Source organism: Ceratotherium simum, chromosome 15 (genome assembly GCF_057802395.1).
Source record: "Ceratotherium simum simum isolate JZ-2026a chromosome 15, ASM5780239v1, whole genome shotgun sequence".
NCBI lineage: Eukaryota > Metazoa > Chordata > Mammalia > Perissodactyla > Rhinocerotidae > Ceratotherium > Ceratotherium simum.
This window is the reverse complement of record NC_141914.1, coordinates 26,311,616-26,323,877: the sequence shown is the minus strand read 5'-3', so window position 1 is coordinate 26,323,877 and position 12,262 is coordinate 26,311,616. Positions and strand designations below refer to the sequence as shown.

Here is a 12,262-nt window from a genome sequence, read left to right as displayed (position 1 = left end):
CTTGAATCCACAATGAAAGGCAGCATTACCTCCAGTGCCAGAAAACAATGACCTAGAACTCCTTAACTCTTCATAAAAGGGCTTTTTACAGTCAAGGATTACATCCGTTTCACATGAAGTAACTTGGGCCAGATTTGCTCTTACAAAGCCTTTCTTTGCAGTTGCTATGCCACAGAAAGCTATTGAGCTGCCATGTTTTTTGGCACTTGGATCTTCTTATTTGTTATCAACATAGTGAAAAAATACCTGGTGCTATCTTGCTTTTAGTTCTGTTTTATATAAAATGTTTAATATCTTTTCGTTATTTGTTTTATGTTAGAATACTATGAATCATATTTTAAAAGATTTTTTGTTTTTTCATTTTGTACAGTGTTAACTTGAATACTATTTTGTGACTTAGAGGGGCTGAAAAAATCTTAAACTGACTGGCCAGAGATGAAACTTTCCATTCTCACTGACTGTCTTCAGGAAGCTGTGACACCCACTTCCATTCTCCTGCCAAATGTTTCCCTCTATGACTTTGGTGCATAGACTTTGAAGCATTGTTGACCACCTTGGCAGTTTGCCCAGAACCCAAATGCCCTGTATAATTTGCATAATAATTACCATTGATTTACATACAGTATAGACTGACTTGTCTTCCTGAATTCAAAGTAAAAAAATATTTTAAAAAATTAAAGCCTTTTTTTCTTACCTACTCCCCTTTTCTAGGTTTGAGAAGGGGTCGTAGCTGTGTATTTACAGGCCCTAATCAGTTTCCACAAGTGTTTGTATTTCTTAAGATGTTTCCCAGATTGCTCTCCCCTGTGTGGGACACAATTTCTTAGCTCCTACTCCATATGCCCCCTGCCTCCAATACTATTTCCCTCTCACCTGCCATGCTCCCCCTGATCCTATCTCCTAGTTTTGTTTCTTATTGTCACATCATATTTTGCCATTTTTATTCTCTTCTCAATTGAAAAAAGGGATCATTTATTATTTTTACTCTGCCACAAATCTGATGAGAGAGGCAGTTTAATGTTGCATGTTGAACACATGGTTGATAAATTGGAACACATGAAGCTCAGAGGTGACCTTCTCTCTGGCACTGTCCAGACCAGGCCCACAATATTCTCAACCTCTAGAAGCGCAGGGTGGCCTGGCCCCGTGGCGTAGCGGTTAAGTGTGTGCACTCTGCTGCTGGCGTCCCGAGTTCAGATCCCTGGCGCACACCGATGCACTGCTTGTCAGGCCATGCTGTGGTGGCGTCCCACATAAAGTGGAGGAAGATGGGCACAGATGTTAGCTCAGGGTCAGTCTTCCTCAGCAAAAAGAGGAGAATTGGCATCAGATGATAGCTCAGGGCTGATCTTCCTCACAAAAAAAAAAGAAGAAAAAAGCCTATTTGCTTCAAAATACTATAAAAATAAATAAAGGCAAGAAGCCCAGGAAAATAAGGTTGATTTCTTTGTCACCTATCTTCCTCTTCCTTCCCCAAACCTACTCTAATTTATTTATCTAACAAATATATTTAGGAATATGCTTAACAGTAGTTTAGTAGTCCTAGAATGGCCTTAGAGATTCTGGACTGAACTAGACTCCAAATGCTATCCTAGAATGACTTGAAAACGTGGTTTTCTCTTTTTCTCTTCTTTAAAAAAAATAAAAGGAAAATGTACTAGGTAAGCATTTATATGGTTCAGAAAAATGTTTTTAAGTATGCACAGTGTAAAGTCTCCCTCCCACCTTGTCTCCTATCTGCCAGGATCCCCAGGCATCACAATCGAGGTTATCCACATTTTATGTATATCCTTCTCAAATAGTTTTTATATATATACAACCAAATATATATTCCTGTATGTACTCTCTTGTATACAAAAATTAGCAAAATTATATACTGGATTCTAAAACTTGTTTTTTTTGCTTAGTAAGTTCTGGAGCTCTTTCCATATAAGTATATAGAGAGCTTTCTCGTTTTATTTTACAACCACATAATATTAAATTGTATTCATTTTCCATGATTTATTTAAGCAATCCTATACTGATTTATATTTACTCATGTCTAAAACATAAGACTTTTGTCTTAGGTGTGTGAGAATTTGAGATTGAAAATAAAGCTGTCCCCACTCAAGCAGAGAACACTTAGGGACTCTGTTAGACATCAGCTTTGAAGAGGAGGGAGGAGAGTGCTGAGATCTTACTTAGCCAGCTTCCAGACTTGTATTAGTGATTTTTTACCCATTCTGAGTCACATTGTACTTTCCTACAATTAATAATAACATTATTCTAATAGCCTTTTCAAGATTATTTAGGAAAAAATATTTCGTGATCTCTGGTGACCATTATTTGCATTAAAAGGCATTATCTTTTTTATAAATTAGTATTACATTTTTAAAACTTCTTTCTTTTGTTTTTGCTTTTTTTTTTTAACTAGATCCTTACAATAAATGAGGATGGATCACTTGGTTTGAAAACCCCTAAATCTCACGTTTGTGAGCACTGCAATGCTGCCTTTAGAACGAACTATCACTTACAGAGACATGTCTTCATTCATACAGGTATTTCTAATTAAAATGGGCTTATGGCCATTAAAATTATTTTCTTTGCTATTTCATCTTCGTGTAAATGTCATTCATTCCTAAGACGGTAGCTAACCTGGCATTTCATATCAGAGATTTCATAGGCCAGGATGTCAGAAGGAAACCAGAAAAAACTTGAAATGAGAAAACAGCATGGATGTGCAAAATTAATTAGTCTTAATTGGACACTTGGCTTAATGTGTTCTTTTAAGCTAGAGAAACATTTAAAGAATGTGCTATTAAAAGCCTGTCAACGTTTATTTTTCTATGCAAGACATCCAGATGGAGTTTGAACTATGAATTTGGGAATCAAATATAAAAAGTGATAGTTAAGAACATGAAGTTGTAGAGAGCAGAACTTAAGACTGATCATAGATCTTTGGGGAAACAGACTAGACACATAGGTTGAATTAAGGGATAGGAGTAGGGGACAGAGTAATAAGGTAGGTTTAATGAACTAGGAGAATGGTGGCCCAGAAGCTAAAAGAAATGAAAATTCTGAGGAGGCTGTGAACGACAATGGCACAACCTTCAGAGAGGGATAGAGAACTGAGAGAAAACTGTTAGAATAAACAGCAAGGAGATCATGGGTACCTTTTAAGAAAGCAGAGTATAGGAGTTAAATAAAGCACAAGGGAGTGGTGAAGAGTTTGAGCCATGGGGTAGACTCCTCTTTTAAGAAGGTGTGGTAAAAAGGAAGGAGAGAAAGTACTACGGTAGGAGTGTTTCAGGATTTCTGGAAAGTTTCTTTGTGTACAGCAGACCAAAGAATACTTTCCTTAAAAGGAAAGGCTCCAGCAGAGAGGGAATGTTTAAGAGACAGGATTTTTTTAAAATGATGTTTAGAAAGTTCTGAAGGTTCTGAAGAAAATAAGAGAAAGGACATAAAGTGATGGTTAGCCAAGGAGAACAAGGTGGGTGCATCTTCCTCCAGATGAAAGGAAGAAGGAAGAGATGTTTAAGACACACTAGATAACCTGTGGAGTCCTTTCTAGCCTCATGATTTTTGAATTCTATTTTAAATTGTTTTATTTCTTTATTTTCCTTGAAGGATATTGATCAGATTTAATCTCGTTTTTGTGTGATTATGAGAATATGAATTTTAAAATCTTGGGGAAAAAATTGAGAGGAAATAAAATTCTGTTAAGTTAATGTATAGTATAAAAAATTTGTATGGATAATTTGGAATTTCCAGAATTTGGGCTTCTTGGATTTCTTTCCTCAGAAATAGTAACTATAAACTGTGTTTTATCCAGTAACTAATTTGTGGATGTGAAATTATTTTAAGGCGAAAAACCATTTCAATGTAGTCAATGTGACATGCGTTTCATACAGAAGTACCTGCTACAGAGACATGAGAAGATTCATACTGGTGAGTGTTGCCACCCTTACTAGGGTCATTAAAATTACTATTTCAAATATAGGGAAGAATTTTTAATAAATAGCAACTGCCTGTTGCCACTTTCATCAGTTTTGTTTCTTAAGAGTATATATCACAGCTCATCTTTTTCCTTCTTCAATAAATCAGTGTTAACTGTTAAGACTTGGCTTTAATGTCCAAGCCCAATAAATTACTTTGAAATGGAGTCTCATAATAACTTAAAATATGTTTAAAGTGCAAAAGGAAGTTTTTGTGAAATAACTGTTTCTTTAGATGTTAAACAAGTTTGAGTAGGTAAAATTCTCGTTCACATTGATTGGTCTGGGGGAGAAAGCAAAATGCCGGGCCCTAAGATAGCGATACCACTCTTCTTTTTCCTTATTTGATATATATAGTTTAATATATCAAGAGAGTTGTAATCTTAATAAGTTGGAAATTTCCAGTTTTTCAGTCAAGTTGTTAATGATTTAGAAACAAATATTTCGGAAGATCACTATAAAGGAACCTATATACCTTAAGAAGTTGTCTCATTTTACAGAGAACATTTATTTTAGTTTTTGGCAAATGTAAAACCCAATTTTATATGTAACCTTGATTTAGTAGACTGTCGACGTTTGACTTTTTATGTCTCTAAGCATCGTGAAAAGTGTTTTTTTTAGAATTTCTTTCCAGTGTTTTGCCTTTTTGTGATGGAAAAAAGCAGAGGTGGTGAATTTGCTTAACTTTCTTACATTTAAATAGAATCGAGGATGATGGTGATAATTTATTATATGAATATTAAAAATATAAATGTTCTTCATATTTCTCTATTTAAGTACTCAAGCAAATACCTCTCCAGTGTTGTTATTTAGATGTTCTCATGATACCTGCAGTACCTGCGAAAGGGAGTCCCTGGACAGTTTGTAATTTAGAGGAAGCAACCTTCTCTGCCTAATAACTTTCCTAAACTTTGTTTCCCCGAACAAAGAAGCATGAATGTGGCTGGTCTCTTTAAATAAAACTTCAACTGTGCAGCACATCTGTATGCTTTGATGTTTTCCTTTTCAAAGATCATTATGCACACCACTCATTAAGTAAACCTTCATTCATCACTTCCAGATGGGAAGAAGTATACTAGGCGCTTTGGGAGAAAGAACAGCTTTATTGATTTTATGTGACTTATAGCTAAATTTAAATTTCTATACAATAATAAAACCTGATCAGATAATGATAAATGAAAGCAGTTAAGTTTATTTTTGTGTGTTTTTAACCTATTAGATTTTGATGATTTATTCATTAGTTCAACAAAAATTTACTGAGCCATGAGTGTTTTTCAGGGACCAGAAATACAGAGATAATGTAAGACAATTTCCTTGGAGTTTACATTCTAATGGGAGAGACACATATATAAACAAGCACAGTGTAATAAGTGTTGTTGAATTTCATACAAAATGCTGTTGTACGCTGAGAAAGAGCCAGATGTGCTGTCTGTTGAAGGTCACATAGGGAAGGCAACACAGAAACTACAGGAGGCTCAATTAAGAGTATGTGTGTGTGTATCTGAAAAAAAGATTTTCAAAACAATACTTAACCTTATTGCACTCTGCTATTTTCTAGTCTGTTCTAGTAAATTCTTTTTTAAAGTGCTGATCACAATCCTGTGATCTCACTGTTTGGAAAAAGAACCACACTAGGCCATGGGCTATCTTGGATTTAAACAGGTTATAATGGGTAGTTAACATTTATTGAGAAGTCACTAAGACCAGATATTGTGCTAAATGTTTTTTTAAATATCCCATTTAGTCCTCACATTAATCTTGAAAGAACGGAGCTATTAGTATCCCCAATTTTTAGATGAGGAAGTAGTAGGAAGCACACAAAAGGTAAGAAACCTTTCTGAATTTTATAATCTACTATATGGTGGAGCCAAGATTTCAGCTCAGGTCTCTGTGACTCCAGTACACGTGTGAAATCACTGACTATGCAGAATGGGACCAGAAGCTGAACAATGTCTTTTGGCCTTTTTGAGTTTTTCTTGCTCTGCCACTAAGCCAGTTATGGCTAAGCCTTCCCATGGGTTTAGTAACATCCAAAAGGGGTGGAAGCAAAGACTGGAGTTCTCATGTTATAGAGAATACATTTACAAGAAGATAAGGAATTGAGAGGAATCAGGACAAACCAGTCACTATGATTCCTTAACAGATGAAAGTTTCTTTTCAAGAGAGACTCAGTTTCGCCGCATTGTCTCCCTCACTCCCACCCTCCATGTGGAACTGTTATAGGGGAATAGATTTTCCTTCTTTACTTCATTTTCTTGATAGTTTTTATAGACTCTCTCTGGAGACAGTAAGATTTTTATCTTGTAATCATTATACCTATAAGCTATACTTATCTGGGAAAATATATTTAGAACCACAAATATATTCTCCATCATTTATTATTCTGTCCTTACTGTTCTTTTTTTCATGTTTTAAATCACTTTTATTTTTGCAGGGGGTTAGTGCCTTAAAGTTTGTCCAAGTCAAGGCTTTCTCTCTCTGTAGGCTCTTAGTTTAGAAGAATGCATTGAAATATTTATGGCAGTAAAAAAGATTTTGCATATGTTGGTCCATTTTTAAATTGTTGAGAAGGTAATGAGTCACCTATCAACTGATCCTCAAAGGTTGTGTGGTGAGAACTACCAGTTCTTACAGGCTCTGTTTTCCTTTTAGCCTCCCTCATCCTTCTAGGTCTCATTGTACTGTCTCCTCCAGTCTCCCAGCCCCCAAGCCCGTTCTCTGCTCCATTTGCAGTATGGTTAAAAATCATTACCTGGTTGGTTGCTCTTGCCACCAATAAAGAAATCTTCTGTGGCTTTTAAAAACCAAGAACCTAGCTTGATTTGGTTTTCAAATAGAAAAATTTTAAGCTCAGCTAGACAGGCTGTGACTTAATCCTGTTTCCTGAATTTGCACTAGCCTATGAAATACCATTTTAGTGAGGAGTAGTTTTTCATCCAGAGGCTGATCCCTGAAATTCTGGTTAAAGCTTTATTCCTTTAGCCTAAGCCATTGAAAACTGTGAAAATGCAAATATCCTTGGGACTACTATTTTTGTCAATTATGGGAGATTTATATCTTTTTTGTGAATGTGTTGTGGATCCTTTACTTATGGTATGCTTGAGGATATTGGAGAGAAGGTGAGGACTTGACACCAAGGTCGAAGATGATAATCCTAATTGATCATTTTGTTTAGGTCAGAATTACTGCTCAGTTACATTCCAAGGTTAAACATTGGTCGTCATGGTAAATCGGCACATTTACTGTGTGATCAGGTGATTTTATCTAAGGTGCCTTTTCTTTTGCATTTTCAAATGCATGTATAGAATAAATGTTAGAATGACATATATCCAGTTGTGTTCTTTTCTAGTCACCGTGTCACCCCTTACTCTAAGGAAATGTCAGTCTTATTGCCATGGTGGGTGGGTGGGAGTGGTGTGGACTTGAACATAAGTACAATTTTCAATATTTTATTTTAATTTTATAACAATTTTCTAAATTCCTTTAAATCATAAGCCACAGGATACCTATCCTGATATTATGACTGTTATAGCAAATTATGGTTGCTTTTTATAGTTGTGGTAGTTTTCATAATTTATTTTTCATTTCAAATGGTTTTCCTCCCAAAATAAAAGAGATTTTGAAAATAAACTAAATCATTAAGAATTATGCATATTCATTAGGTTTCTTTTTCCCTAAAGTTCTTTTTTAATTTAAAGCTTTAGTTCTTGAATATATACAGTTCTATAGATACAAATGTAGTAAGAAACACTGGAAAACCTGTCTTCTAAGCTAGCATTCGTCACGCCTGAAAACATATGTTGATCTTCTTTTCTTCTTGACCGTGACTTTTGTTCACAAGCATATTAAATAGCTGAATAATAGCATTATTATTTTTTTAAACCAGTTGGGCTAGTGGGGTGGAGTCAGAGAGAATGTTGATTCACCCTTGACTAAGTTATAGCTCAACATTCGTATTTCCTTCAGTGTGGCTCAGTTATTAATAAAAATTTCAGTTTTCCTCTCATTATTTTGAAGCCCTAATTTATAGTTTATTAGGTATAATAGAGAAATCTTATGAAAAGAAAATGTTACAGACCTAGTTAGAGTTTAACTCTTATTTGTGAAGATGAAGGAGCTGAGTTGTGTTTGTGCTCCTGAGCATGTTGTCTGCACTGTGAGCTCCTGGCATTATGATTGCTGAAGCCAGACAGCACTAGCATGGACAGAGCTTACCAAGAAGGATTAAGCAGGGAAGTACAGATTGCTGTGACTGACATTCTCTGGTTTAACAAAGCTTTCAGAAACCAGATTTTTTTTTCCTCTGCAAAACTGTTAATAATTCACACTAAAAGATTTGATAACATGTATAAAAGCTTAACACTATCTAACAAAACATCTCAGTAAAGATCTAAAGAAATCATACACACACACACACACACACGTACCTACATGTATATAAAAACGTATACCATACTTTTTAAAGGTTTTTTGTTTTGGGGCGATAGGAGAAGTCATCAAGAAAATTAACTCCATTTTAACATTATGTCTTAGAACTGAAATATGGAGAATCAGAGGCTTTATAATGAAAATTGCCTAGTTTTCAATTAGGTCTATATATTTTGTGTGTATGTGAGTATCCCTCCCCCTCACATCTACATAAAATGTTCTTTGTTAGTTTATAGTGTCTATAGTAAAAAAAAAAATTGCTTACCATTTGTTTTGACAAGTCTCTTGTTTAACAAATTGGAAATCTCTTGAAGTTGTCTCATTCTTATTGATGCATAATCATTGAATGAACATATAAATCGTGTGACTCACAATTTGACGAATCCTATTGCAAGTGGTACAAGCTGCGCTGTAGAAGTGCAGATGAAATAGACCAGTAAGGATCAGATTGGTGGCCTCATGGAAGAGGTGGAACTTAAATGGCCCTGTGAGTTAGATTTAGACTTTGTAGTCCATGTGTTACATGGGAGTCAAGTGTCATCACAGGAACTATAAGTCGTAAAGCAGAAGCAAGATGGAGGCCAGGACCAGGAGAAAAATCTGGGGTATACTAAGTTGGGAATCTTTGGGCAAGATTAGGTAAACAGATACACGGATAATCAATTCAGAAACACACAGAGAGTTAGCAAGTTAAAAATCAGACAGACGAGCAGACATCAAGGACAATTGCAGATGCTGGCTAACAGGACAAGCAGTGTGTCAGATATGCTAGTTTAAAAGAACCAGAAGGAGGCAGGTACTTCACAATAGTTAAAAAGCTAGAAATTCCTAAAAATTCATCATTATCATAGACCTAATAATACTGTCAAATAAATATATTGAGTACCTCTTCTCTGCCAAGGACTGTATTAAACACAATACATAAATATACATAAATTATCTCACTTTATCCTCACAGCAGTGCTTCGAAGAGGGTACTATTATTCCTTTTTTACAGATAGGGGAACAAGGGTCAAAATGGTTAAGTAACTTGTCTCAGTGTGCACAGCTGGTTAATGACACAGTCCAGGTCTTCAAAGTTTATGCCCTTAACTGCTGTGCAGTTGAAAGGGTAGATCAAGCACCAAGACACTTTTGAGTTGACAAAAACTTTTGGTTTTGAACATGGAATGGAGGTTTTTATTTTGTTCAGGTAAAAGCAGAGCCACTCTCGGACCTGGCCTTACGTACTGCTTGTGGGTAATTGGGTATGCTGCCTGAAATGAAGTCTATGGATGTAGGAGTAAAAGAAAATGCCAGCTAGTATGGAATGAACAAAGGCAAGATGGACAACATGTAAATGACCGTTCTGAGTAGAGCAGGAGGGAGTGAGTAGAGTAGGGATGAGGAGCTAAGACGAGAAAGCTTGATTTTAGAAGTATATTGTCAGTATAGCTTGATGCCAAGCTAAGGAGTATCACATTTATCCTGTAAGCATTATAAAATACCAGGACATTTAACTGCCATGTTGGAAGAATATTATTGTTTTGTGAAGAGACCTGGAAATTTGGCCCATGTGTTGTTTTTGTTAACTGTTTATAACTGAAATGAAAAATTATAATTTAGTAGATAATTGCACACTTATTAATCAAGTTTACTTTTAGGTATCAAATGTTTTTAAACAAATGAAACACCGTTGTTCAGCTGCAAGGAATGTAATACATCGGTTTTGACCAGTTTATGAGAAGTGGGCAAAACTTGGAAACCACTATTACAGTGTAACAAAGAAAGTTATGTTTTCTGGACTTCAGATCCTTTTCATTTTTCAATGGTAGAGGATGCACAGATTTTCAGAAAAAGAGCTGAAAAAGCACTCCCCCAATTTAACTTAACACATAGAACTTCCTACTTTTTTTTAAGGTACTTCACGGTAGTTTCCTGTTTTTGATGTTTTGGTTTTTCTTTTTTTAATCATTTTCAGTTACTTTAGAAAACATGATTGGTCTAGAACAAGATAAGTTTCTCTACTCTTTCATTTCTTAGTTTGCTTTCCTTTAATATGGGTTCTGCCCTGTCCCCCCCTCCCCCAATTATTTTACATTCTCCAGAGGATGAAGCATTAAGACAGTTGAGTCTAGATCTAATGTTTTTTGTCGCTTTGTTTTATCAACGCTTTCACACCATATTCTTTTGGAAAAATACCCAATTACTTCCTTGAATTCAAACACTTGGAGACTTTCGAGATTCTGCAATATTTGAAGCTGCCTTTTTGACAGTTGCTACCACTTCTTGTTCCAGAACCCAGTTGAGTGGATGACCGACATTCATGCCTTTCAAATCTTGAATTCATCGAGTTTTCAGATATCTAGACTGGCTGACAACAGAATTTTTTATTTGTTGATAAAGTTTTTCATTTGACTGACAGAGTTTTAATGAAACTTAGGCTCAGAGGGCCGGCCCCATGGCTTATCGGTTAAGTGCACGCGCTCCGCTACTGGTGGCCCGGGTTCGGATCCCGGGCGCGCACTGACGCACTGCTGCTCCGGCCATGCTGAGGCCACGTCCCACATACAGCAACTAGAAGGATGTGCAACTATGACATACAACTATCTGCTGGGGCTTTGGGGAAAAAAAAAGGAGGAGGATTGGCAATAGGTGTTAGCTCAGAGCCGATCTTCCTCAGCAAAAAGAGGAGGATTAGCACGGATGTTAGCTCAGGGCTGATCTTCTTCACAAAAAAAAAAAAAGAAACTTAGGCTCAGAATTTGTATATTTTATTTGGGTTTTTGGCAGAAGAGTGGCTGACAAAATATACTGTCTGATTTGGACACAGTCATGATGAAGAAATAGGATTTAGAATATTTAGGGCAATCGTAATTTACTTATCAAAGTCATTCATCCTTATTTTTCTGGATACTTTTAAGATCGTTAGGTCTTATCTCTGAAGAGTTTCTATTTTTTAAAAATACTTAAATATCATTATTATTTTCAGCCCCCATTTGAATTTTATGAAAGTGGCTTGACATCCTTTGGCAGCAGTCACAGTAATAATAACAGCTTCTACCTGTTTTGTAACTTGTTTTGCTCTTCTGTAGGTTTTTTGGAGAGAGTTCAGCTTCATTTATGCTGTTAAGAAGCAAATGTAGGTCATATGCTTGACATCCTAATGTAGTACTAGATAGTTGTTTATCTATCCAGCTTCATCTGCTTTTATGCTGTTTGCTGTTTTTGATCATTGATGCAAGTCCCTCCTATTTTTTATATCCTGTAGAACTCTATGTTGCCTCCTCTTCAGAGCTGTGTAAAAAAGCTGATAGGCAAACTAAGTTTATTGGGTTTTTTCCCCATATGTTTTCATCCCTCTGTAAATTCTTTACTGGACTTAATTGATTCTTTTTTACCTACTTTGAATTATCTGTTTTGATTTTGACTTTCAAGGGTGCTTCAAGAAGGGCTGCTAAGCAAGAACTTCAGTGTGCATTTTTAATTATTCTAGAAAATATATTTAGTCTTAATTACCTTGGGAAACTGACCAGATTCTAGATTATGTAGAGTTTAAAAAGACAAATGTAATTGTGAAAAAATAAAATGAATGCCAAGACAAAAAGAGCAACATATTTACTGCTGTTGTTGGAAGTGACATATTATTCTGTATAGGCATATTGTGCTTATATAATGGAAGAATTCTCTTCATCTTTCAAAATCCGTCAGTTATGTTCTTGCTGGCTTCATCTACCTTTTAGTTCTTTATCATTGGATAGAGGGGAGGGACATGGCATCTGATCACCTGTAACTCTAGAGTCTTGAAAAGGTCTAACTGTATCCCTATAGAAAAATCGGACTGTTCTTAAGACATTTTATTTTTTTTATGTAAGAAT

At 35.6% G+C, this 12,262-nt stretch overlaps 1 protein-coding gene across 6 annotated transcripts in view; it reads left to right on the top strand.

The window, feature by feature from the left end:
- The window catches only part of ZNF148 (zinc finger protein 148), a 122,582-nt gene that overhangs the window by 83,124 nt on the left and 27,196 nt on the right, over positions 1 to 12,262 (top strand). For all 6 annotated transcript variants that reach the window (XM_087439735.1, XM_087439740.1, XM_087439739.1 and 3 more), the window contains 2 exons: positions 2,414 to 2,537; positions 3,847 to 3,930. In XM_087439735.1, coding sequence (XP_087295861.1) covers positions 2,414 to 2,537; positions 3,847 to 3,930 — 208 coding nt within the window. The remainder of the gene's footprint in view (positions 1 to 2,413; positions 2,538 to 3,846; positions 3,931 to 12,262) is intronic.